The sequence below is a fragment of the Oculina patagonica genome, chromosome 11 (genome assembly GCF_052425735.1).
Source record: "Oculina patagonica isolate OP01 chromosome 11, crgOcupat, whole genome shotgun sequence".
In the NCBI taxonomy this organism is placed as follows: Eukaryota; Metazoa; Cnidaria; class Anthozoa; order Scleractinia; family Oculinidae; genus Oculina; species Oculina patagonica.
In genome coordinates this window covers 19,165,563-19,189,968 of record NC_135768.1, presented here as the reverse complement: position 1 = coordinate 19,189,968, position 24,406 = coordinate 19,165,563, and the positions used below count along the sequence as shown (strand labels likewise).

At 39.0% G+C, this 24,406-nt stretch overlaps 1 protein-coding gene across 1 annotated transcript; it reads left to right on the top strand.

Moving 5' to 3' along the window:
* The first annotated feature begins 5,483 nt into the window (after positions 1-5,483).
* Positions 5,484-22,282, top strand: LOC144630657 (uncharacterized). The gene is made up of 13 exons (XM_078489022.1): positions 5,484-8,055; positions 8,886-9,006; positions 9,800-9,904; positions 10,229-10,328; positions 10,901-10,981; positions 15,345-15,562; positions 15,731-15,794; positions 16,318-16,561; positions 17,437-17,612; positions 18,636-19,073; positions 19,744-20,034; positions 20,577-20,684; positions 21,228-22,282. The coding sequence occupies exons 1-13, from the start codon at positions 6,288-6,290 to the stop codon at positions 21,411-21,413; spliced, it is 3,900 nt and encodes a 1,299-aa protein (XP_078345148.1). The 5' UTR covers positions 5,484-6,287; the 3' UTR covers positions 21,414-22,282.
* The last annotated feature ends 2,124 nt before the right edge of the window (positions 22,283-24,406 follow it).

The following is a 24,406-nucleotide window of genomic DNA, read 5'->3' as shown; positions in this document are numbered from 1 at the left end:
TTGAGATGTTTTTACGCCCATCCGCCGATCCGCCTTCTGTTGTTTTTCATCGCTGAACGTGAGCTATATTACTGCTACGGAAATGTGAGAAACGGCGAGAAAGGTCACGTAGGGTTATATTCGTGACAAAAATTTTCCCTTTGCATGAATTATTTTCATCAATGAGGCCTTCCCAGTGGGAGGGGGAGGGAGGTTTCCGCGTCGCTTGTCCTAATTTTGAGTGGCATGAAGGGGTAAAAAGAGACCTGGAATTTGGGCAAATTTTCACTGGGAAAAGGAGATTTGGCTCACTTGGACTGGGAATCACAAACAAAACCAATGAAACTGGGACTGGGGAAATGGGATTTGGGCAAAGTTTTGGCTGGGAAATGGAGTTATACCCCCCCCCCCTTTTTCAGGACCCTCAATTTTGACATGCCTCGTGCCACTGTTTCACCATCGGAAATTAAAAGAAAAATGTCGTTTGTCGCAATTTTAGGTTTTGCTGTTTTACGGGGCTATGTATGTCGCTTCTCGCAGAGAGCGGCGGAAATCGAGCCTAATTCTTGACAGGATAAAGGCGATTAAGCATCATCTTGTTCAGACACATCGGCCCCGGCCGGCCCGTGAATATTTGTTATCACGCCAAGGGCTTGACAATGCCCACAATGGCAGAAACCTTGCTGCAACGCCGAAGGATGTTGTGCTTTCCGTGACATTAAGTTTGAGTGAATGTTTAAAATATTTGAGGTTGCGGATATTGGGGTATCTTACAACAAACAAATTCCAACGCTCAGTGCTTGCCAAAAACGGCTAAAACTCACGGAATTTAAATTCTAAAACTTAAAGCCTGTTACATAAGGCCATCCAGAGGTCGTGGGTGGTGGGGAAGGAGGCTCGCAAAACATTTTCAGAAAGCCTCTCACTGATTTGCTTGTCTTCGTCAAAACTTTTTTTAGATATGTTTTGTGAAAGCAGGACTTCGCCCTAGCTTGAAGAGAGTAAATAATTCACGCCCCCTCTGAACAAAATGTCAACACGACTGTCTGCAAGAAACGGCTAGTGCGCTTTGATATGTGAAGCTTGGACTAGTCTCGTTCTCTGAAAATTTTGTAAAGCTACAGAAAATTGGAAACCGATGGATAATTACAAAAATAAGACAAAAACCGCTAGAAAGATATGCAAGAAAAATTAAAGAGGAATTTAAAATGGTAAACTCTACGCTATAATTGACTGAATTGTAATGTGAAATCCAGATCAAAAGAACTTTTAGCATGCGAAAAGGTCCCCTAGTGGGGAATAAGGCGAAACTGAAAGATCTCCCTGCTCGATCTATCGGGAAAATCGAACGGTTTTGTGTGTCAACTATCAAATGTTTGTTCCACTTGAGTCAATGTTTCCATGACAACCGTGTAATGACAGGCTGTGCAACCCCATTTGGAAACGTGACGTCATTTTCTTCTAAAATGTTTGGAGAGAAAAAGGAAGAAGAATCTCTCTGTCCCCCTTCGTTGCAGTCCCACCGAACTCCAGAAACCCAAGTCTAAATAGATCTATGATCAATTAACAAAGAAAAACGCTAGGAATTGACAGGCGAAGAAAAACAATCATTGAGATGGTTCGAGAGATAACGAACGATAAAACGGGTGAAAATTTATTTTGTATTTTACACCTTACCTTACCTTAAAACGGAAAATATACACGGCAAACTGATCCTGACGGCGAAAGCGGTCAAAAATAAACAAAGTGATAAAAAGAAAAAACTAGAATATATTGAACCCTGCATGACAACTCGAACCCTTAAATGAAATCAAAAAAGGTTCGAATTATCGGGGGTTCGAGATATCGAGGGTAAAATTAGTAAGAAAATGACCTGGAGGAGAATCGAAAAAGCCCGGGGGGGTACTCCCCTATATAAGGTATATAGGTATGTGCCGCCCCAAAGGGTATGGTTTTTGAGCCGTTTTGGTCTGAAAACGGGTATAGATTTTGAAAATTTTGGTCTGAAATTGGGTATGGTTATCTGGGGAACGTTCACGAAAGCTTATAAACTTATTTTTCTTCCCAGCAACCGGAGCGAGTAACTGGTGAGAGACAAAGAGAAATAGTTAAAATATATCATTTCAGCTAAATTTTACCTATTCATCCTTGTTACGTTGACTTCCGTTCAGCGTTCATTTCAAGGTCAGGTCTGAAAACGGGTATGGATTTTTGAGTCCAGGTCTGAAAATGGGTGTGGAAAATGACATTTTTTGGTCTGAAATTGGGTCTGGATTTGGAGATGCGGGCGGCACACCCCCACCAAAAATTCCAAGGAGTACCCCCCCGGGCGAAAAAGGTTCGAGTTAGCGGAAGGTTCGAGTTACTGAGGTTTCGACTGAGTTATCGGGATTCAACTGTACAGTTCAGTTAATGAAGGATAAGGTTACAAGATAGACCGTTAGTAGTGCTAAAACAAACGACTCGTCAATTAGGGGTTTCCATTTGTTATGGTAGGATTTTGGTGAATTAGCAGATTAGTACTGGTTGTTATTTGTGTTTCGACTTCTGCTTTGTATACATAGCATTTCGAAAGTGAGGGAGGCCGATATATAATCTCAAACTTCCTGCATAGCGTATCTCTCATGCTTGGCACAGATATGAGAAAGATGTTAATCGCACTAATCCTAGGAGTATGGTGGACATGCAAGTTATATTACCTTGCGAGTTCCGGAGGGGGACTCCTATAAGGGACGGGGATGCTTATCGGAAAATTTGAATTAAATCCCTAAAGGAACACTTTTAACTTGAGAAAGGGCCAACGGATAATACAAAGAACCGGATCCTGGTGGATCTGATCAGCAAATTGTATAAATACGAACAAATTATTTTAGAAAAAACAGAAAGGCTGACCGTACCTTAGAGGGATTGTATATTTTCTTCCAATATTTCGTCAGGCACGGCCTGACTTCATCAGGGAATGAACAACTAAGTAAAAATCTGTAGTAAATAATAAAGATGGTAGATTTCAAGCTCGGTGATAAATAGTGAAGAAATTATTCAACATGACACGAGCGTGGGACAAAGAAAAAATCTGAGTCCCCGACGGGAATCGAACCCATGGCCTTCCAGATACCGGTTGGGCGCTCTAATCAACTGAGCTACTAATAATTTCTTCACTATTTATCACCGAGCTTGAAATCTACCATCTTTATTATTTACTACACATTTGATGATTTCGACATTGCTGATCCTAGCAGTATGCAGGACGCGTGTCACATATCAACCTAGTAAATTGCCCAGCTCATGATCAACGAGTCTCTCGTACCTCAGTTGGTTAGAGCGCCCAACCGGTATCTGGGAGGCCATGGGTTCGATTCCCGTCGGGGACTCAGATTTTTTTCTTTGTCCCACGCTCGTGTCATGTTGAATAATTTCTTCACTAAGTAAAAATCGTTCCAATTTAAACAACCAAGACTAAAGAAGACCAATCTGGGCGTAGCTCAAACTTTTTTGACCCCTTAAAATTATGGATACAATTTTTCATGCCTGATCGCTCTAGACCTACAACGCAATATGACAGCGTTTTTTTTTTCTTCACATGCAAATGACGGCTAAAAATATTGCCATTTTGTACTGAGAACACCGTAAGTGAGACGAAAATCCGTTATTGAGAACTCAAAATGTTTTTTTCTGAGTTACTTGTGATAACTCTGTGAAGCTTCATGGACAGGAGCCCATGACCTGGGATGGACCATTATTTTTCTGGAGGGCGGGGGGTATGAAATTTTTTTTAAAAAAATTGTTTTCCGGACCTAAAAAGACAAAATATGTTATCATACCCCTCCCCCCTCAGGAAAATAATGGTCCGTCTCTTACCATCAATTTCTTCCTACTCCAGTGCCTTGTAAATTGCGCTCGCTCGGATCAAAATTTACACCGCTTTTCTCGCGTGACAGCAGCTCTTGTATTTCTAGTAGTGTATAGCATGTTTCTTCATTTGTAACACCGTCTTTGAATGAAAGCAAAGAATTTGCGATAGCAAAAGGGGCTCCGTGATGCGGAAGTAATGTTAATTTCTCTTTTTTTTTTTTTACTTAGGACGAAATTGTTGGTGACTGTCAAACTTGACAGATCTCGCCAGAATTTTTCTTGGTTTCTCAAAACAAATTTAAGCCCTTTAGTGCAGGAATTTATTTCACGGAATAGGGCATTTGCTGTCATCGAACGATCGAGATGGCGTGCGGGATGTGTTTTGACTGTTGGTAAATCGGGTGACTGCTTTGGGAGCTAGTGAGAGGGTAAGTGGCTCTGATCATGTTTCGGCATTAGAGCAGTTTTCAATTGAGTGTCGTAAAACCAAAAGCAAAGTAATAACTCTGGCCAATCACAAATTACACAGACAATACAGTGAAAAAATCAAAACTCGAAGCAAAGACATGTAGCCGGCGCGAAGACAGGAAAACGTGCGCGAATGAGTCACGATTGGTTTCGGTTTCAGTTCTGATTGGCTGAGGAAGTGGCGCGTGATTTTTGAACCAATCTCTAAAATGCAAAACCAAAGCAAACGCAAATAACTTACGGCACTCAAGTCTAAAACTCACTTTATTACTTTACCTGAATGCGTTTTCGTTGATGTTTAATTCATGTGTTTTCGCCTATCGCTTATGGTTTTGATTGAAAACGCTGTCCAAAGTGGTAAAGACATTTGAAAACGAAGCCCTATTGAATCAGTGTGGACGAGGAAAACAGAGGCTTTCGTAAACGCTTTTTTATGCATCGACCAAAACGCATCAACGAAACGCATAAGTGTGGTCAGGTGCCCTAATATTAAATCGCGTTTTATGCTGCGCGCACAGGAGAACTAACACAAAATGAAAGAGTTGCATAATCAAGCGACAATTAGTTAATTTTTCTCTATTAGTTGCATTGCTGCTGTTTCCTTAATAATATTAATGGCAATATTCGAAAGTCTGAAGAGTTTTTGATTTACATGTCTGCAGTTAAATTAATTACTCCAAAGAATATAGTTTTCTGAATGTTTATTCTCTATTTTCTCACTGAAAACCACTGTGTAGCCTATTTATGTATGATAAACTTTATTTAAAGCTGTTTCTGTTTTTATTTGTACATTTTTCATTTTCTACCATGTTGCAATGTTTGTGAAAACCTACGAAAATTCGAAGCGAAATAACCGTTCGACAAGAAAAAATTAAAACCGATCAACTAAAATCATTTCGTCCTTTTTACATGCAAAAAACACAGTAAATCTCATATTCTCATACTTTTCTAACCAAACATTAAATAATAATGTGAAAATCATCAAATTTCCCTTTTAGAATTTTTCATTGCACCTGTTTTGATTTTACGTGAAAGTTCTAGCAAAATGCGCGAGCCATTTTATATGCAAATCGCTACTAATCTTTTGTAAATCGCATATGTTTACAAACATTTTAAATCTCGTTCTAATTCATTGTTCCGCTTCAATTGTCTGGACTTGGCAGGTTACGAGGCTAAAGAACCATTTAAAATGAAGTTCAGAAGTTATTGTGTCAGTACACAATAGTCTGACTCGCTCAATTAACATTTGTTATCAAATCAGTGTTTGGGAACTTTCGTGCTCATATGCTAATGCACAGATTTATACACGCTTGACCAACTAGCTTCTTAAGTTATGCCAAGTTTGTTTGTGCATCATCGATTGTTTCTGATGAGTTTCTGAGGCTTAAGCAAATATTTTTTCCCGAGGAATTTTAAATTTAAACTCATTTGCATCGCGTTTACAACCAACCCGCTCCGGTCAACTTCCTGCTATATTTATACAGTGTCACGTGATCTATTTGTCACGGGCGAATACTTCAATCGTTTACGAAAAAAACTCTCGCTTCCTGCGAGGTTGAAGTTCGTAGTGGCGACGCGTTTACTCAGTTTTGGCGAAACTTAACAGCTTTGAGTTGTCGCCGTGGTCTTGAGCCGAAACTACACTAGCATCTCAAATTGAAAAGACACCGATTACTCTTCGGATAGACTTCACCGAGCTAATACGGGCGGCCATTTTCTCTTGGTATGGGAACTTGTAATGGCGTGAATTTGCGGACGAATATTGTGCCAGCTTCCTCGAACATTTCTGTGATTTGAGATAACAAGAACGGTAGGTGAAGACCTGATTCGTTAGTGTGTTTTTCTGAATTGTCATTAGACTTTAGGCGCCGTTTGTCAGTGTTTTACGGACACGATGTTGTAAGGTTTGTACAAGCAACGTACAAAACAAATTTGAGAGAGCTTCTAGAGATTAAGCAACTTAAAGAATCCGGAAACCACTTCTCTACATGGCTACGAGAACTGAATACGGCAAAGAGAACAGATTTCGAGCTCGACGGGAAGTGGCAAGTAGAGCAAAAGGCGAGAATGAAAGCCCACGGAGTCAAAGCTCAACGGTGGCGTCTCGCAAAAATATTATTGACACTACTAAAACAAAGCGTACGGTAGGCAGTCCAGGTACTGCGGATATAAAAGAAGAAAGGCATAAAGCTTATAACAAATTTGGAGCTCCTCCGAAGAAAGTTATCTCATCCGATAAAGGGTTTATTTCGCCTCTTAAAAGTGACAATGTTGCTCGTAAAACCCGCGAAGAGAAGCCTCGAGTCCCGCGAAAACCCGTGGCAGCGAGCGAGCCCATGAGCGATAACAAGAACGGTGTACAAGAAGATCAAGAAAGCAAGCCAAATGTCAGCAAGTTGAAACACATTTTTGATGAGACAATTGCAAATGAGGCTGTTAAAGCTCAACAGAATTTCAGGAAGCCCAGACCTATTTCTGAAGCCCTTGATAGGTTGAAGTCGGATCATGGGTCCCAGGCAACCCAAGGTGAAATTCCAGGAAGACCATGGTCCTTGCCGAATTATTACAAGAAAACTTTGCCTGCTACCCCTACGCACAAACCACATGTGTCCCAGGGTATCGCAGCAAGGAGAGCAATGTTTGAAAGTGGTGGCTCCAACGAAGATGTGTCCCGTAAGGAGAAGAGATCGCCTAGTTTGCAAGATCTTGTTCCAGATTTGAAAGATCTGGACATAAACAGTGAACCTTTCCAGGCTCCAAGGTCTCGTACAAGATCTGATCCAGGTACAAAACGGCCTATGTACTTCATAAGGTCTCGTAAACGCTTTCTTTCCGATACCAAAACTATGAATGGAGAGTATCACGGAACAGTTGGCAAGCTGGGTCATTCACATGATGACTCAGTATTACAAAATCGCCCAGTTCACACCAGGCGTCTGTATAAGTCACATAGCGTCGATCGCATTCTACAGAGCTCTTTGCCGACGTCTGATAATGAGTCTGAGAAGAGTGCTGAAAGCTTGACCAAACAACCAGTTTCTTCCATAAATAATCAAAAGGAGGAAAAACCACCCTTGTCTAATAAGGTTGACGAGGTTAACACAAATGCCAAGTCTGATGATCAGGATGTAACTTCTCCCAATGTTCAAACAGGACTGAGGTTTCGACGTAAGGAGGTGCCCAAAGATGACTTCTTTGACGAAACCCCAGGAAGAATACGGGAAGCATCTTGGAAAGATGAAGAGATTCCACAAGAGGAATCTACCCAGCTAGAATTTTCACCCAGTAGTAAATATGATTTCACAACACCACCAGATTCAAAAGCTCAGGAAGAAAATAAAATTCAAGAGTCTCTCTCTCACCCAAAGCATGACAGCGTTTACTTCCTTGGTCATAAAAAAGAAGAAATGCCGTCACCGCACGAAGAAACAGAAAGCTCGGGTGACGAGAGTACTGGTAGTGTCGTAGAACATAGCGATGTGGACGAGGATCACGCTCAACCACAAGCAGTCTCCCCGGTATCGTTGCTGTTTACCGCCAAGCCATCGTCGTCAGCCTTAGCAGCAAAAGACAAAGAGAGAAAGGGGAAAAGGTCTGTAGGATTTGCTCTTGATACACCAAAGTTGTTTTCAACTTACAGTGCTGAAGAATACGACAGAGCAAATGATAACATTGACCCAGTTACTGCATCAGCTGAATGGGAGCTGGAAAAAAGAGTTGAAAAGATGGACGTTTTCTCGGTAGACCTGAGTAAAGGTAGGCTTTTTGATTTTATGCTATATTCAACATCTTTTACCAGTTTTTTTGCAGATTTTGTAATGCTTTGTCAACAATCAACCAATTCATCAACTGATAGAAGTCAGATTTATTAACTTACAGCTGTAGCCTAGAGCTAATAGTTTCATGAAATAGTTCTAATTTCTCATATCTGTGTTACTAAACAAACTGACGTGAATGAGGATAGCCATGATTTTACAACCCAGGAATACTCTTAAAAGGTATACTACATGTAGTCTCCCAATTGAAAATATGTTACACCTGTACATTTTTTAAACCTTAATAAAAAAAATATAGTATGAAGTAACATAGTTAAAAGGAAATTATACATCCCAGGGAAAAAAAAAACATAAAAAAAATCTTTTTGAACATAGGCTACTAAAAAAGGTATAAGAGAAAATTTATGCCCCCCCCTTCCCCCCCCCCCCATCCTGTTACAGATCACAAAAAAAACTTTTAGGCTTTACTTCTCTCTTCAGAGAGTATTAACTGGGTGTATTTGGTGTTGTGAAAGCCATTGTTGGTTCTAAACCTATTATTTTTTGGTTGGTCTTATTAATTATTGTGATTTGAATCTTTTGATCTACTGTACATGTATGTCACTGTTAATTGCCATGCAAAGACGTTGCTCCTTAGAGGACTTTTAAGTTAGTAGTTGGTTCTCTAGACTTTTCTCAAAGCTCTGTTGTCAATTTTCTAAAACCTTTCAACCCTTGCTGGTGTGTAAAAAAAGCACAATGAGAAGAGCTCTACATGATTGTCATCTGATGATGAATACAGAAGCTTTATACCATTGTGTTTATTTTCAGATGAGAGAGGACTGGGATTGAGCATTATAGGTCTTGGTGTTGGTACTGACACAGGGGTGGAGAAGCTGGGGATTTTTGTCAAGTCACTAACAGAGGGTGGGGCAGCTGCACTTGATGGAAGGTTAGTCTAGATAGTCAGATCATTGAGTGGCCTTTAGTCACCCAAATTTCATTGTGCTGTTCCAGGAAATAGCCATACTCCCCCCCCCCCCCTCCCCCACAAAGGGTTTCTCAGTTTGAACCCCTCCTACCTTCTGGAAATTCCAGTTTTAAATAGTCTTATTATTTCCTTTAAAAATATTGGTCTTTAAGAACCCCCTCCCCCTTGGAATTTCCAATGATCCTCCACATGGATTTTTTTTCTGGAACCACACATTGTTGCTTGGTGCGTGGGTTATTATTATTAATTTGGTGTATGTTGTTATTGTTCATTTGTTGAATTTGTTGTTTTTGTTATGGTTTTAATTTATATCTTTGGTTGAAAATTTTTCAAGTCAATTTAATTTTTATTTCCCCTTGTTTCAGATTATGATATTCAATATGAGACAATGAAAATTAAAAAAATAATTTGTTTTCAAAATTTAAACCAAAGATAATTTTAAACCACAAAATACATGTATTCCCAATGGAGTTGTATCAGAAGCCGAGAATAATGTTCTATTATGATTATACGTAGCATTATGTAAGTTTCTGAAAACTATAAGATACCAACACACCAACCTTTACATGTACAGTGTACCCTACCTTTTTCTAAAAAGTCAGTTGGCCAACAGTCAGCCGACAGGTTATTTTGGTAACTGTTCTTTACTAATACCAGAAAATCTACTTGTCCTGTACAGCCACAGGATTTTTTTTCAAGCCCTGCTACATGTAGAAATCAATAGTTAATACGGTACTCTAATATTCTATTCCAGAATACAGGTGAATGATCAGATTATTGAGGTTGATGGAGTTTCTCTTGTTGGAGTTACACAGCAATTTGCTGCACAGACTTTAAAGCATACAAGTGGGATAGTAAGGTATGGAAAAATCTGAGTTTGGAGATCTTTATTTCTAGGGTTGTCAAAATCTTTTCAATGATCAACTGAGCATTTTAGTATAATCCATTACATGTACATGTATGCATACTGGTGTAACAATTTGACACATGGCCAACTGGTCTGCTTTACTTTGTTTTACAGCACTTATTGCACAGCAGTTGCAGTTAGGGCTGATTTAGAAGAGTACACCTTTGTCGCTTGTGAATTTTAGGGCATGTGGTGCTTGCATCATACAAAAATCACTTGTGATTGTACAACTTTAATTGACCGTGCTTTGTATTTTCTTGGTTTGTTTACATTTAGGTTTCTTATGGGAAGAGACAAGAGCCGAGCTCACTTATCACACAGAATTGACCCTAATGTTGAACAGCAGCTTGAAGCACTCAGACAAAAGTTGGCTGAGGTGGGTTTAACAGTGTTTATATAATGATGATTCACCACTGTACAAAGTACAGTAGTACTGTACAGTCTAGTAACCATACCATTACTATACATGTAACTTGATGTTCGTCCATTCCTTGGCCATTTCACCATCTTGCAGCCATGGGAGAAAGGTGTAGTTACATAAATAATCCATACCTCCCCCAAGGAAGGGATTTTTCCTAAGACCCATCTGGAAATTCCAATTAAGGTTCATACATTTCCTTAACTTTTTTGGCCTTTGAGACCCCTCCTACCCCCAGAAATGTCCAATCCCTTCCATGGGGGGAATATGGACATTTTCTGGAGCCACACAATAGGGAAAAAATTAGTACTGTTTGCAAGTTTGTCATTGTGTAAGACCAAGTAAGACCAAATCTCAACCATTTCACATATATGACCAGCATCTCCTTTTGTCAGTGCAACCCATGTACAATGTTAAGAGTCCTCTTCACCCCCATCTCCCCCTCCCACCCTGTTTATATGCCATAAAAATATATTAATGTATGCACATGCAAAAAATAATGGTTATTGTTTTTTTAATTATTTTTACAGGCAGAGACAAAAGCAGAAGAAGCAGAGAAAAGAGCTTCGTTGGCTGAAAAAAAGGTCCAGCTGCAGACGAACAAAAAACCTGTAAGTGTTTCCCTTGCAAAATGAATTTCTAGCTTTCTGTCAATGTCTGGAAATTTCCAGAAATTTCTAGAATTTGACAGCTTTCTACCAGAATCGAATTCCAGTTTTTTTTCTAGAAAAGATTTTTCTAGTTTTTGGAAGCTTTAGATTCTTTCAAAAGCTGGAAATAGCTTGAAATAAGACACTTAATCTTTGTGATACCAGAAATTGACAGCTTTTTCCAGGTTTCATATCTATCAGAAAACTGGAAAAAACTAGAAGGTACTTACTGAAAGGAGTAAAAATAACAAATGCACTTGAATTTCCAGCTTTTTTCCAGTTTCCAATACCTAGTTCAGTAACTGAACCACTCAAAATGAAAACATAATTATTTCCAGTTCAAATTACTCACTTTATTTAGTCATTTCTAGTGTGCATTCACGTTTCCATGTCGAAGCAAAGAATTAAGTCTACAAAGTCAAACATTGCTGTTAAAAGATTTAAGTTTTCTGTCTAGTATACAGCTTATCGGAATATTCCTCTTACGCTTACCACAATTTCACAAGCCCGAATACTCTAACTCCTTTCATTCGGTCGCGATCGAACCAGACTCAAGTTGAAGTCATTATATTTATAGGACAATTATTACGAAAGCAGAACGATGTTATCGCAGTGTCAAACATCAATATAATGACGAATTACTTTGCTATTGATCAATGTTCACCTTTCAAAAGTAATGTTCCACTGACTCTCACACGGGAATGGTCATTCTTGGCTCAATACTTCTGATATACACGCTCACGTCCGTCGATCGAACAAATGACTCGCAGTGATTCGGCAAATAATAATTTTCCCAACAACTTGATGACGAACAAAATGCTTGCAGGTTCAAACTAACGTTAGGAAATATTTCAAAAGATAGTTTGTTGCAGATGCACGATATTTCCTTCTCAGGACAATCACTTCTGTCTGATAAACTTTTGCTATAAAGCAGTTGTATAAAGAGCCGCCATGTTTTCGTACACAAGCGTGAGTCACGTGGTGAAACGTTGGCCTAGTTCCCAGGTTTTCTCTTCTCGTTGTAAACAAACATGGCGGCGTTTGCAAATGGATGTGACAAACGGATAAACCAAACTTTAAAAGCTTACAGATCGAGCTTAGAATGTATTTTTTAGTTAAAGAAATTAGTGTGATTTCTTTTGCCAAGATGTGAAGGCTTAATCAAGGGGAAGGCCCTATCATGTTGAACTGTGGCTCTTCATTACTGCTCAACGAACGAAAAATTTCACACATTGGATGGCAGCCAATCCTAAAGAAGCGGCATTCCTTTCCTTTGTAGAAGTGATAGCTGTGATCAAACGTTCCGCCAAATTTAAATTTGGAAGACTGACGCGCTTTCAGTGAGGTATTCATTTCAGCTCGTTTTCTGCACGGATGTTTTGAATGCAGATCTTTACCTCTTCATCGTGTTTTTCTTCGCTTCGAGTCATGTCAAGTAATGTCAAATACGAGTACGTTGTTGTTCACTGGGGAACTTGGGGAATCGAAGTTTAATTGTCCACAAAGATCGTGGTCAAAAATCATCTCAACATTAAAGAAGGAGATGCATGCTCACTTCTGATCAGGAAACCCATCCAGTGACCAAGAGATCAGTCATGTTTGAAGGAGTATTTTGGGAGTATTCGGTGAGTACGTGTACATACAGTTTCTTAAAGGTCTAGAGGACAAAGTTTCATTTTGGGGTTCGTGAAGTTGTCTGTTTGACCATACTTGAAATGAGCGTGCAAATGCCACGTGGCCTGCATGGCCTGACATCTCGAGACAGTTTATTAACTTTTACTTAATTTTTCACTGAACTCATGAGGCAGTTATATTTAATTCTTCACTAAACGTTCCATGAAAGCTTTATTCACCGAACTTTGGTTTTTCCACGATTTCATAACCTCATTTGCAAAACAACTGACATTCTGATCCTGTGGATAGACACCAAAAAATGGCAGCAAACATTGATGTTGAAGAAAGTACCAGGCTTCTTTTTATATTTTAGAGGGCCTATGTAAGATCCCTGTTTCATTTCTTGTCAGTTTGAATTAAAAAAAGCTCAAATTTACAGGCTACAAACGAATTTCAGTTTTGTTCTTGCTTATCTGGACTCCATCATGCATTATGTAGTTAACTGTTATCATGCACATTACAGTGTAATACTACCTGTATCCCTAAGTGGTGGCAAATAGAAGTTTTGTCTTTGATAGTCTTGTTCTTGATTGATAACACATGTAACCCATGCATCAACATTAATTTTCATTTGGCTGTTTTTTTTTTTTTTCAGGCACTGTATTAAAGATCATTAAAGAATGCATTTCAAGGATCAACCAGGTCATTTGTGAGGAAGGCCTTAGTCTGCTTCTTTAAAATAAAGAAAATAGCTTCAAGGCAAAGAACAGGAATGGACAATAAGGAAAGGAGCATAGAAAACAGCTATGGAAAACCTCTTTCTTCTCAATTTTTTTAAATTTCTCAAAGTCTATGGTGTTTATTTTATAGGATATTGATTTCACATGTTTTAATCTTTTAAGTAGAAATAAATCCACTTTGTGTTGGCAAAATGGTGACTGGTGTTTTTGTTGGCATGTGACTGATAAAAAAACAAGATAGTTTTTACTTGCGATGGTGTTCTTTGAAATCATGTAAAGAGGATTAGGAAGGGATCTGAAGCTATTTTACATCCTGCTGGAATAATACTAGTAAAAGCTGGAATTATTCTGGAAACATCTGGAATTTTCTAGAAAAAACTGGAAATTAAAATTTTTCTGATCCTGCAATCATTATGTTCTTTGCTAGAATTTTCTAGAAAAATCTGGAAAACTGCATATGGAAAAAGCTGGAAACAACCTGATTTCATGCTAAATTAAAATTTCTGGAAAAAGCTGACAAATTCTGGCCTTATTAGCATGTTTCATTAACATTCTAGAATTTTCTAGAATTTTCCAGAAAATAAAACTGGTTAATTCTAGAAATTTCTAGAATTTTTTTCTAGGAAATTTCTAGAAAAATTCTAGAAATTCCTAGATTTTTCCAGATTTGTTTTGCAAGGGATTGTACCATAATTTGGCAACTGATTTATTTGTACAATGTAGTCATGAATATTTCTTATAACAACCCTCCAAGTTGCGAGCATTTATTAGTCGCCAGCCTGTTCTGGAGCTTGAGCAAACTACAGTAGAACCCCGGTAACTCGAACTCTGAAGGGCAACGAAAAAACAGTTCGAGTAAGCGGGGTTTCGAGTTATCAGGGTCGATTAAATATTCAATTTGCCAAGTTAATAATTGATAGTTTATCGATTTTTCAGCACTTCAATACACAGAACAGTGCAAATTAAACTTATCTTGTCAGAAACTCTCACATGATCATACATTTTTGTAATGAGCGTGGAAAATGACTGTCAGATACATGATCTATTCGTTGCTCTAATTAAAATCAAACTGCTGTAGTATTCGTTTTAGTGTATAAATCCGATTACACGACAAGAAGAGCTTATGGGATATATCAATGGCCAACCGTGGCAAGCTGCAAGAACCACAATTCGAGTTATCGGGGTAAATTTGACCCAAATGTTGATCAAGGGAAACAAAATTTAGTTCGAGTTAGCGGGGTTTTCGAGTTATCCGAGTTCGAGTTAACCGAGTAAAATGACTGAAAAGTGGGTTCAAATCCAAGGGAAATGGAACTTTCAAGTTAACAGGGTTGTTCGAGTTATCCAAGTTCGAGTTACTGTATCATCCAAACTGAAAACTGCTCTGTCGTTAGTCATTCTGCTATTAAAATCTACTGGGTACCAGAACCACAACATTTCTGGCTTTGTAAGCTGACCTAAGTTTTATTCTTTTTGTTTCTTTGAGGGAAAAAATTTGTGTTAAAATTTTGTTCCATTATGCTTTTTGGTGCACATAGATTTACAGATAGTAATAATTTGGTGATCAAAAATTTCCATTAGCGACCACCTAAATAGATACATGTAGTCACCAAATGGCCACTAAGGTAAAAAGTTAACATGGAAGGTTGTATAAGGATATTGAAGCCAGGTTCAACAACTTTTCGTTCAAAGATTTAAACATGAAGAAAGGTCAGGAAACAGTTCAAAGTACATGTAGATTAACTTCTTTCAACCCCAATAGCTATATGTATTAGTAACTTAATGATTTCTTCCAAATCTAAAAGTACAAGTTATCTTTGAAGGTCATGAGAAGACGGCAACTGATCAATGTAACCAAGGAGAATTTTACACCATATTCAATTGATTTATGTGTAAATTCTCCCAAGTGTAAACTGCACAGACTGTGTAGAGGTCATGATCAGTAAACAGATTGTATGCTGAATCTCTAGGAACCAGCCGGAGAACAAGCCAACAATGAAACCAAGAAGATGCAGAAAGATTTAGCTGATATGAAAGAAAAGGTTAATATGTTAGAGTCAGACCTGGCTGTGTCTGAGGCGGAGAATGACGACATGGTCCGACAGCTGGAGGAAAGCAAAGGGTTGTACCTGATCTTGGAGAAGAAATACCACATTACCAAGAATAAAGTGAAGGAATTAGAGGACAGGTAAGCATTGAGAAGTTTAAAGTAGCTTTATATGTGCATTGGTGGGAGGCACAGTGGACTAATGATAAGTGCATTATTGGACTCTGGACTGAATGATCCAGGCTCAAGTCCTGGCAGGTTGCCTTTAATTTCCTTGTTATAAAGAGTATTCTGAATTTTTCTTTGAAGGGAACAAGCAAATGCTGTGAATGCTGAAAGATCTGCTGTTGAAATTAAGTTGTTGCAAGATAAGGTTTGTACTTACTGCATGTGCACATATTGTAACTTTATATTTCCATGTTCTTCTTTGAAGTAACATAATATACAGGTACCTTTGGAGGTTGATTGATTCTCATCCCCGGAGCCGCTTGATACTCTAGCCAGCAGAGCCTGGGGCATGAAGAACAAGTGGCTGTGGGGCACATGATTTGATTGACCGGATTTTAACAAAGGGAACAACCAATCAAATGAACCATTTAAAAATCCCTTTGTTCTACCCGAGTTTAAAATGATTGATGTAATTGGCATTATTTGAAAAACTCTTTGTTAAAAGCTAGCAAATCAAATCATGTGTCTCCAGAGCCACTTGTTTTTTTGTGCACAGGCTTCGCCGGCTAAGAGGGACAAGCGGCTCTGGGGAGGAGAATGGGGTTGACTAGCAATAACTTTTACAGCTACTGTACAATGCACAGTTGTACCTCTTTATAATCATTTTATATTAATGATTTCTTTGTTTTTCTTCATGAATTGCTAATTCCTGTTGCATGTTTTTTCAGGTGAAAGAGCTGGAAAAACAACTTCAACAATCCACTTCTGTATCAGCGAAGGAAGCAAAACAAAAGAGAGTGGAAACCTCACCAGTTGTAGTTAGGAATGAGCAGCAAAAATCATTGCCAACTAGTGAAAAAAGACAAGAGGTTCAAGAAGAAGTCATTGAGAATGGACTCGCGTCTGAAGTTGAGGCGGCACTATCAAGTTTCCAGCTTAGCTGGGATTCACATAAGAAAGAAGATACAGTAGGTAAGTGGACACCTATCAAGCCGAGTGACTGACATCTGATTTCTCCTTGCTGTCTTGATACACTGTCAAACAGACTGATGATGAGAATTAAGAAACTCATCAATTCACCAAATACACATTTTGTTACACAACTAAGGCGGTCCGAGGGCCAATAACTAAATCAGCCAATCAGATTACTTTATTTCTGGTCCAGCGAGGGATGATGATGATCCCGCGCGATTTAGCGCAAGATTTTTGCCAATTTTTTTTTTTTGCAAGATTTTTATGGAGTTTTTATTGCTTTGAAAATGAAATGACCTTAATCACAGAAATAATTATAACTCCTTTAGCGCACGTAAAAGTTTTGCCGCACATTGTTTTCCATGACATCTGCCGGGTAGCAATTCTCACTACACAAAGTTTCCAGTCGTGTAATAAATCTCTTATTAACCAAGCTTGCTCGGGACCGTACTGGGTGATTATTAGCCCTCTGTCTTTTTTGTATGGACCTTGCTGCGCTCGATCCATACTGTCCAGACCTAGGGCCAATATTCGCCCAATACGGCCCTCGCATGTGGTTAATGTTTAATCTACTTCTCAAAACTGCAGTCATAAGAAATACCCATTATTACCAACCTCAATAAGTGGAATTTAGTACAAATAAATGAAAAATATAAAAAAATGTATTTTGTGGAAACTGGTTACCTGTAGTCATCCTTCCTTTGACTGGATGAAGCCCCAAAAACATTTAAAATTCTGGATTTGAGTAAAGAAATGTTATCCTTCCTCATTGTGCCATGGGATGCATAAGGCCTCTGGTTAAGAAATAATGTTGTTTTAGCACAATAGTGCTAAATACATTGACTAAAATAATACATTGTTCCTCTGGTCTCCAGAGCCTGTAACAGTGAGCAAGTCTAAAGATGGTATGGATCTAAACTGTGTCCCAGCTACAAAGACACTGAGTAATGAATATCTGCTGGAGAAGAAGAGACTTGCAGAGGCACAGCAGAAGAAGCATAAACCAACTCGTGCAAGCTGGGCGAAATCTCTGGATGATGATGATGATGAGGTACATGTAATACGTGTACATGTGGTTGTTTGAGTTAAAGAAAACCTCTACTGTTGAAATGGGAGGCATGGTGGCGTATTGGTTAGTACACCTGACTCCAGATTGAGCAGTTCAGGTTCAAGCCCTGGATGGGGCACTGTACTGTGTTCTTGGGTGAGACACTTTCATAGTGCCTCTCTCCACCGAGGTGTTCAAATGGGTACCGGCAAATTTAATGCTGGGGATTAACCCCGTGACTAGCATCCCATCCAGGGGGGATTAGAAATACTCCTAGTCATTTCATGCTAGTAAAACCAGGATAAAATCCTGCCTGATGAGCCACTAGGCTTGAATGCAGACTTAACCTATCTACCTGTCTACCTACCTACCTACCGACCTACCTACCGACCGACCTACCTACCTACAGTACCTACCTACCTACCTACCTACCTACCTACCTACCTACCTACCTACCTGCCTGCCTGCCAACGTACCTAACTACCTACCTACCGACCTACCTACCACCTACCTACATGTACCTACCTATACTACCTACCTACATGTACCTACCTATACTACCTACCTACATGTACCTACCTATACTACCTACCTACATGTACATACCTATACTACCTACCTACATGTACCTACCTATACTACCTACCTACATGTACCTACCTAACTTCCAACCTACCTACCTCTACTACCTACCTACTGTTGAAGCAAATTTCTGTTAAAATGTAGGAAATATTACCTTAACTGAAACATTGTAAAAATAAATTGGAAAAAAAAACATTTATTAAGTATACAAAAAAGCAATTGGATATAAATATCAACCATTTTGGTATTTAACTTTCCATATGCCACCATCCAGTGGACAACATGAGCAGTCTCTTTCTTATCCTAGTGTGCAACATGATAACACAAATGTGAGTGAGTCAACTGAGGCTGCACGCAGCATTTCTGGAACAAAAATTGACCCCTTGCAGTCAACAATACATTCAGTTCATTGGCAATTAATTTCCTGTGTCATTCTCTCTTTAGATGTTCGGAGATCATGAGGCCTCTGATGAAGATGAAGAGGATGTTCCTGTGAGGAAGGCTGCCACAGAAACTGAGGACCACAGAGGGCCTCCAAAAGGACCAGGGCTTGTTCTTCCTTCTTTTCCAGTTGGAGGTTTCAAACTTCGATCCACAGGGAAAAACTTGTATGATGAGTCGGCTACCAAGGGCGATGAGTCGCCTCCGCATGAGACACGAGCCAGCTTCCCTCTGTCACACAAGGAAGAGACACGTAACATTGTGGTGGAGAATCTTCTGGAGAAGCAGCTGTCCAAGGCTGACATCAAGGTGTCGTCTTTGCCGACTACAGCGCTTGATCGGATTGACAGAGATGCACGACACCCTGTGGATGAAGAGGATTCTGAGTGTCTTTCAGGCTCAACAAACTCTTTGGATGAGATTGAAGAGGCTACAAGAAGGGTAAGGGAGTCTTTACAGTTCACCTTATAGCACAGCCTTAAGGAATGGTCAATGCCTCCCCCACATGGTTCATACAGTCTTGAAAAGCCCTTGAAGTTCGGCTGTCATCTTAAGAAGACCTTGAATCTGCCAAGTCCTTGAAGGGCCTTCAAGTTTTGAATGATTTTTGAAAAGTCCTTGAAATTGTAAACTACATTCTCTATTTTTACATACATGTACCTATTGTATTTTTGGAGAACACTTTTCAGTGCGTGACAAAAGGGAGTGTGCATAATTAACTTATATGCAAAGTGTTAGATAGTACACTATATAGTACGCTTTGTTTTTAAGACAGACTGACAGATTTCTTTGACATTCTGAGCAATGGTATCAAGTACTTGAAAATTAATTTTTTGCATCCTTGAAAAGTCCCTAGAATTTTGTTTGGCTAGGACTGTATGAACCATGCTACATTTCGCACCTTTCAGGTTTGAAATGCAAATTTCTTCTTTTACAGTCATGGCATTTTTGAGGATCCAAGCATCCTTCAAACTCAACATGCAAGCTTCAATCAAAATATGCTATTAACAAAAATATGAAAAGTAAAAAAATCTACCAGAACAACCTTGGACAACCTTGTCAATCATGATTTCTTACATTTATTTTAATATTTATTTCACCATTTTCTCAGATTGACTCAGACCTGGCCTCGTCCCAGGCTTCCTCTCGTGGCTCGTCCCCATTCCTCCCTCCAGCCATGCCTCTGTTGCAAATGAAGAGTGTTCCAGTGATGGAGTCGTACAATGAAGCTGCTATTGATGTCCCTCCTGAATTACTTGCGGCTAGTGGTCAAACAGATTCTGCACGGAGCTCTCCAGGTCTGGCTTCATATATTGATGGACAGTCACCAGTCCTTAGTCCCATGTCAGACATGCAGTCACCTGGGGCACTACAAACTGTCGCAGACTGGGACACAGACCAGGTGGGTGACAGTCATATAGGGAGGCAGACAGACAGACAGACAGACATACCAACAGACAGACAGACAGACAGACAGACAGACAGTCAGAAAGGCAGACAGGAAGACAGACAGACAGACAGACAGACAAATAACAGATGACAGAACTGAACTGAAGGATAGATGGACAGACACAAACCAACAAGCTAGCAGACTAATTGACATGCAAACAGTTCTGTTGACAGACAGACATTTAGTCGGTATGTTTATGATACATTTAATATTGACTCGTAGTACAAAATAACATTGTTTATGTGATTAAGAAAGTTGATGATTTCTAGGCTTGTTCCAGGGTCTCAGACTTTGGGAGTAAGGGGGTAAAACTGATGTTGAAGACAAAAAAAAATGCACAAGAAAGGAAAAATTAATAATTGACCGAGTTTTCACTCACTTTGTGTGTGTGTGCATGACTTATGGCCCTCACAGTCTAAACAGGTTTACATGAGTACATGTATACTGACAAACAACGCATAAAATTTGGTTAAAATCTCGTTTATGTTGTCCAGGTGTATTCATGGTTGATCGCCATTGACATGGAGGAGTATGCAGAAGAATTCAGTAATAAGAACATTGATGGCAAACAGCTACTGAACCTAGATGGCTCCAGACTCAAGGTACAGTTTTGTCTCTGAAAACAATATCCCCTAGTTGATGATTTTCTTTAGTCTCATCGCCTAATGTTTGACAATGTATTGATAATGTTGGGAGAAATAAGTTGTTGATTGCTTGTAAGGGGTACTGAATGGTCCTTGCGAGCAAAGTGTTTTTCTTTGCAAGCAAGGGCATCAACAAGAGTAAGCCTTGCAAGCAACGACCACGTGTCAAAGAGCTACCTCCACTAAAAACCAAGCATGCGTGCACTTGTAAAAATATGCGAGCACAAGCAAACAAGCACCCACTAAAATTTTGCAAGCATTCCAAACAGAAGCCTAATTTTCCGAGCCCTGCAAACTATAAACGGAACATTCTATGACTCCTCTTTTTCAGGCACAATCAGTGCTAAACTATTTTATTCCTAATTTGGACCAAGAAAGGTGTTTGTTTTTCTTCCTTGCTGTCCAGGAGGGTAATTTGATGGTCATTTCCTACGCCTAAATTTGCCTAAAATCCATGACAGTTTCTTTAAGATATTGATCGCTCTTGCTTCGATTTCTCAGGCCATGGGAGTGAGTCAGAATCACAGAGCGATAATCAAGAAGAAAGTCAAAGAAATGAAGACAGAGATGGAGCGAGAACACAAGGCGAGAAAACAACGAGAGAAGGAACAGAAGGCCGGTAAGAAAGAAGGAAAGTTTGAGAAAATGGGCTTCATGAAAAAGAAAGGCGTCTACAACATCAATTAACCTCAGCTGCTGAGCAACGCTGAGCTGCGCGCAGTTTTCCAAATTGCATACGGTAAACAATGCTCCGGAGCAGAGAACGTAATCGGCTTAGCCGTCGGTAGCTCGGGTAATCTTCGGACATCTTCGACATCGTCGGTTTTCGTACGAGGAGAAGATGTCTGCCTGGTGCTACGTGGTTGACGTCGAAAGTGTATCATAGGAGACTTTTATAAAAAAAATGATTAAAATTATATAAAGAAAAGAAAAAATAACGTGAATTAACACTGTATTTAGCCAACCGTTTTAGTATAACTACATGTTAAGTTAAATCTACGGCTAAAATAACTGAGTTTGAATTGAAAGCGCCATCTGTTTCCCATATATGTTTTATAGCTATTCATAATGTCACGGGTGCTCCCTTGTACGTTTCGTGACAACAATCGCTCCCTGCAAAGACGTTCTTTTGGTTTGTCACGCAATCTTTCCTCAATGAAAATTGCGTGACATGTGTTTGCTCAAGGCTTCTGATTTTCGTCTAGAGCATCGAATCCAAATCTTAAAAATTTTGTAAATTGACGCATAGATTAAGAATTATTCTTTGACTATTCATATTACATGTATATGTACATCAAATTTTTTTACAATGTTCGTTTGGTGATTTTTTTATGAGATCACATTACGCATATGAGTTTTTGTAAGCAAGACGATTAAAGGGAAGGGGAAATCCTGCGAAAATTATCAATCGGTGGTGAATTAATCATTTGTCATAAGTTAAATTGAGTTAATTAATAGAATTTTGTATTTAGAATAATTATATTAATTTGCAAAATTCAGTGCGTTATAGTTAAAATGGAAATCTATTTGATAAATAAAAGAGGAGATTTGATCAATTGTCCATTTTTTTCGTTGGTAATGGAATTGTTCTTAGCATAACTGTGTAAGTCTTGAATAAACCTTTTTCCGGCGACCTAGACGGCTGATTCTGACACGAATTTTCTTTTGCTATAGAAAATGCCGGTTTATTCTACCTCATAAAACAATTGTCATCGAGCGCACGTGTACATTGCAATTCTGTTGTTAAGATTTATTCCGAGACTTGTACTTCCCTCGTTGTTTAAGGTCGCGGGGGATACCTACAGCATGAATAAATTCATGAAGGGAAATTTTGCTTGACCTGCATCTTTTAAAACGCTTATTTCTCAGCTGTTATAGGTGCGATTAAGCTCAACTTTTGCAGAGACATAAAGAAATGATGAAAGATTGTGAATGTCATCTTTTATTTGGTAGATTGCATTTAACGGCGATGTTATAGCCTCGTTAGTGCCAAATTGGGAAAAACATAATTTTGTGGCAGAGCTTGCGGAACGAGTAGGAGACAGCACGCTGTGATCTTGTCAAAAACTAATCAGTCAATACCTCTAGAGTGTCATAACAGAAGCCGATTTTTTAATTTAAAGTTTGCCAGCAAGTTATGGCGGTTTAAGTGCGCAAATATGAATTTAATGTCTTCTACCTCTTTCTAAAAGCGCTCTTTTAAAATTCCGCTTCTGTTATGACACACTACAGTATTCACAGTTTACCTATCTGCAGTGGCAAGTCATGAAGTTCTGTATCCGTGCTGTATTCTCTGCCACAAAATTGTCGGAAAAGTCCAAACTTTGAGATTTCCGAAGGTGTCCCGACCTAAATACGATCATTTTGCCAAGGAGAGATGTAATTATGGTAATTATATTCCACGCTTTTATGGTGAGAACAATGCGTTTTCAAAAAGGACACGATTGTTTATGCCGAATAATTTTGTGATTACTCTGAGTTGCAGAAATATTCAAATTTAAATGAAAATAAGCTCAAAGACTTCCTACAATCTACATGAACGTATATCGCTAAGTGTTGTTTTAAATTGGTTAAAATATTAAAGAAACAGGGATTTTTACAAATCACGCGCACGCGCCCATATTTTTGTCCAGTCATAAATATCTCGTAAAGTTGTCGATGTCAGTCGTTGTACTTCGTGCATACGCTTTAAATAAATGCATAATGATGAGCCTAAGGTGTCCCCCGCGACCTTAACACTAACTTTAGCTAGTCCTGACCGAAGCTACACTTGTTTGAAAGGCAAGTCAGGTGCCAGCAGCCACAGTAATTCCCCATCCAGTAGCTTATTACTATTGCAGGCTAAGTGCTCGAAGCCCTGACCCAGCGGTCAAACGCAGAAATTTAAGGTGGAGGAAGCATTTATTTGAGATGGTGTTCAAATAAGAAGGAAGGTGCTAAACCAAAACTTAATTAATGAGTATCTGTCAAGTGGAGCAAACGCGAGATCTTCAATAAACCGATGAAAATAAACGAACCAATTCTTGATGAAACATCTCAGTTAACGAAACACTGTGCTGTACAGCATTGCCTTTATAAAGGTTGTCACGTGATCTGGCAGTGTATTACGTCATGCTGCGTAGCATCTTACTGAGCAGCTTGAGACTACAAACACGGGCTCATTCTATTTTTGCGGAATCGCTTCTGACACAGCTTTTTGTGGTTAAATGGTATCGGTAACACACTAAACAATCAATGCAGAATATTTTTGTTTAAAAAATAATCCTCTTTAATTCAATATCTAGAATATCTTAACATGTTTGTTAGCTGTATATGTAATAACAGTTTTTGAAAATTGATACAGATAAGTTTTCGCAGTCCAAATTTCGTTGTTCGTTGCTTTTTTCTCTCCGTTGCCCTGTCTGGCACTGTTCCTGCAAGTGTTTTACCAGAATTATTTGGGGAAGGAGTATGTGGCTTTCGTTGTTTTTAAATAATTTATCATAAAGTCCTAGCTATCCTTTAAAATATACCACCTATCAACAGAAATGAGAATATCCTTTAAGAATATTGCTAGGCTATAACATTGTATAGAACAAAGAATAGGTGGTGTGCAACCTCGCTTTCAAGTTTCGTTTTTCCCGCCACACGTACGGGAACGAGGTTGTGTGGTGAGCCGAGCAACGAAGAAAAGAAAGTTG

Coding starts and splice junctions, on each gene's coding strand:
- LOC144630657 (XM_078489022.1), top strand. CDS start 6,288: ATGGCTACGAGAACTGAATACGGCAAAGAGAACAGATTTCGAGCTCGA. Junction 9,905..10,228: donor CATACAAGTGGGATAGTAAG/GTATGGAAAAAT, acceptor GTTTACATTTAG/GTTTCTTATGGGAAGAGACA. Junction 20,685..21,227: donor TAGATGGCTCCAGACTCAAG/GTACAGTTTTGT, acceptor TCGATTTCTCAG/GCCATGGGAGTGAGTCAGAA.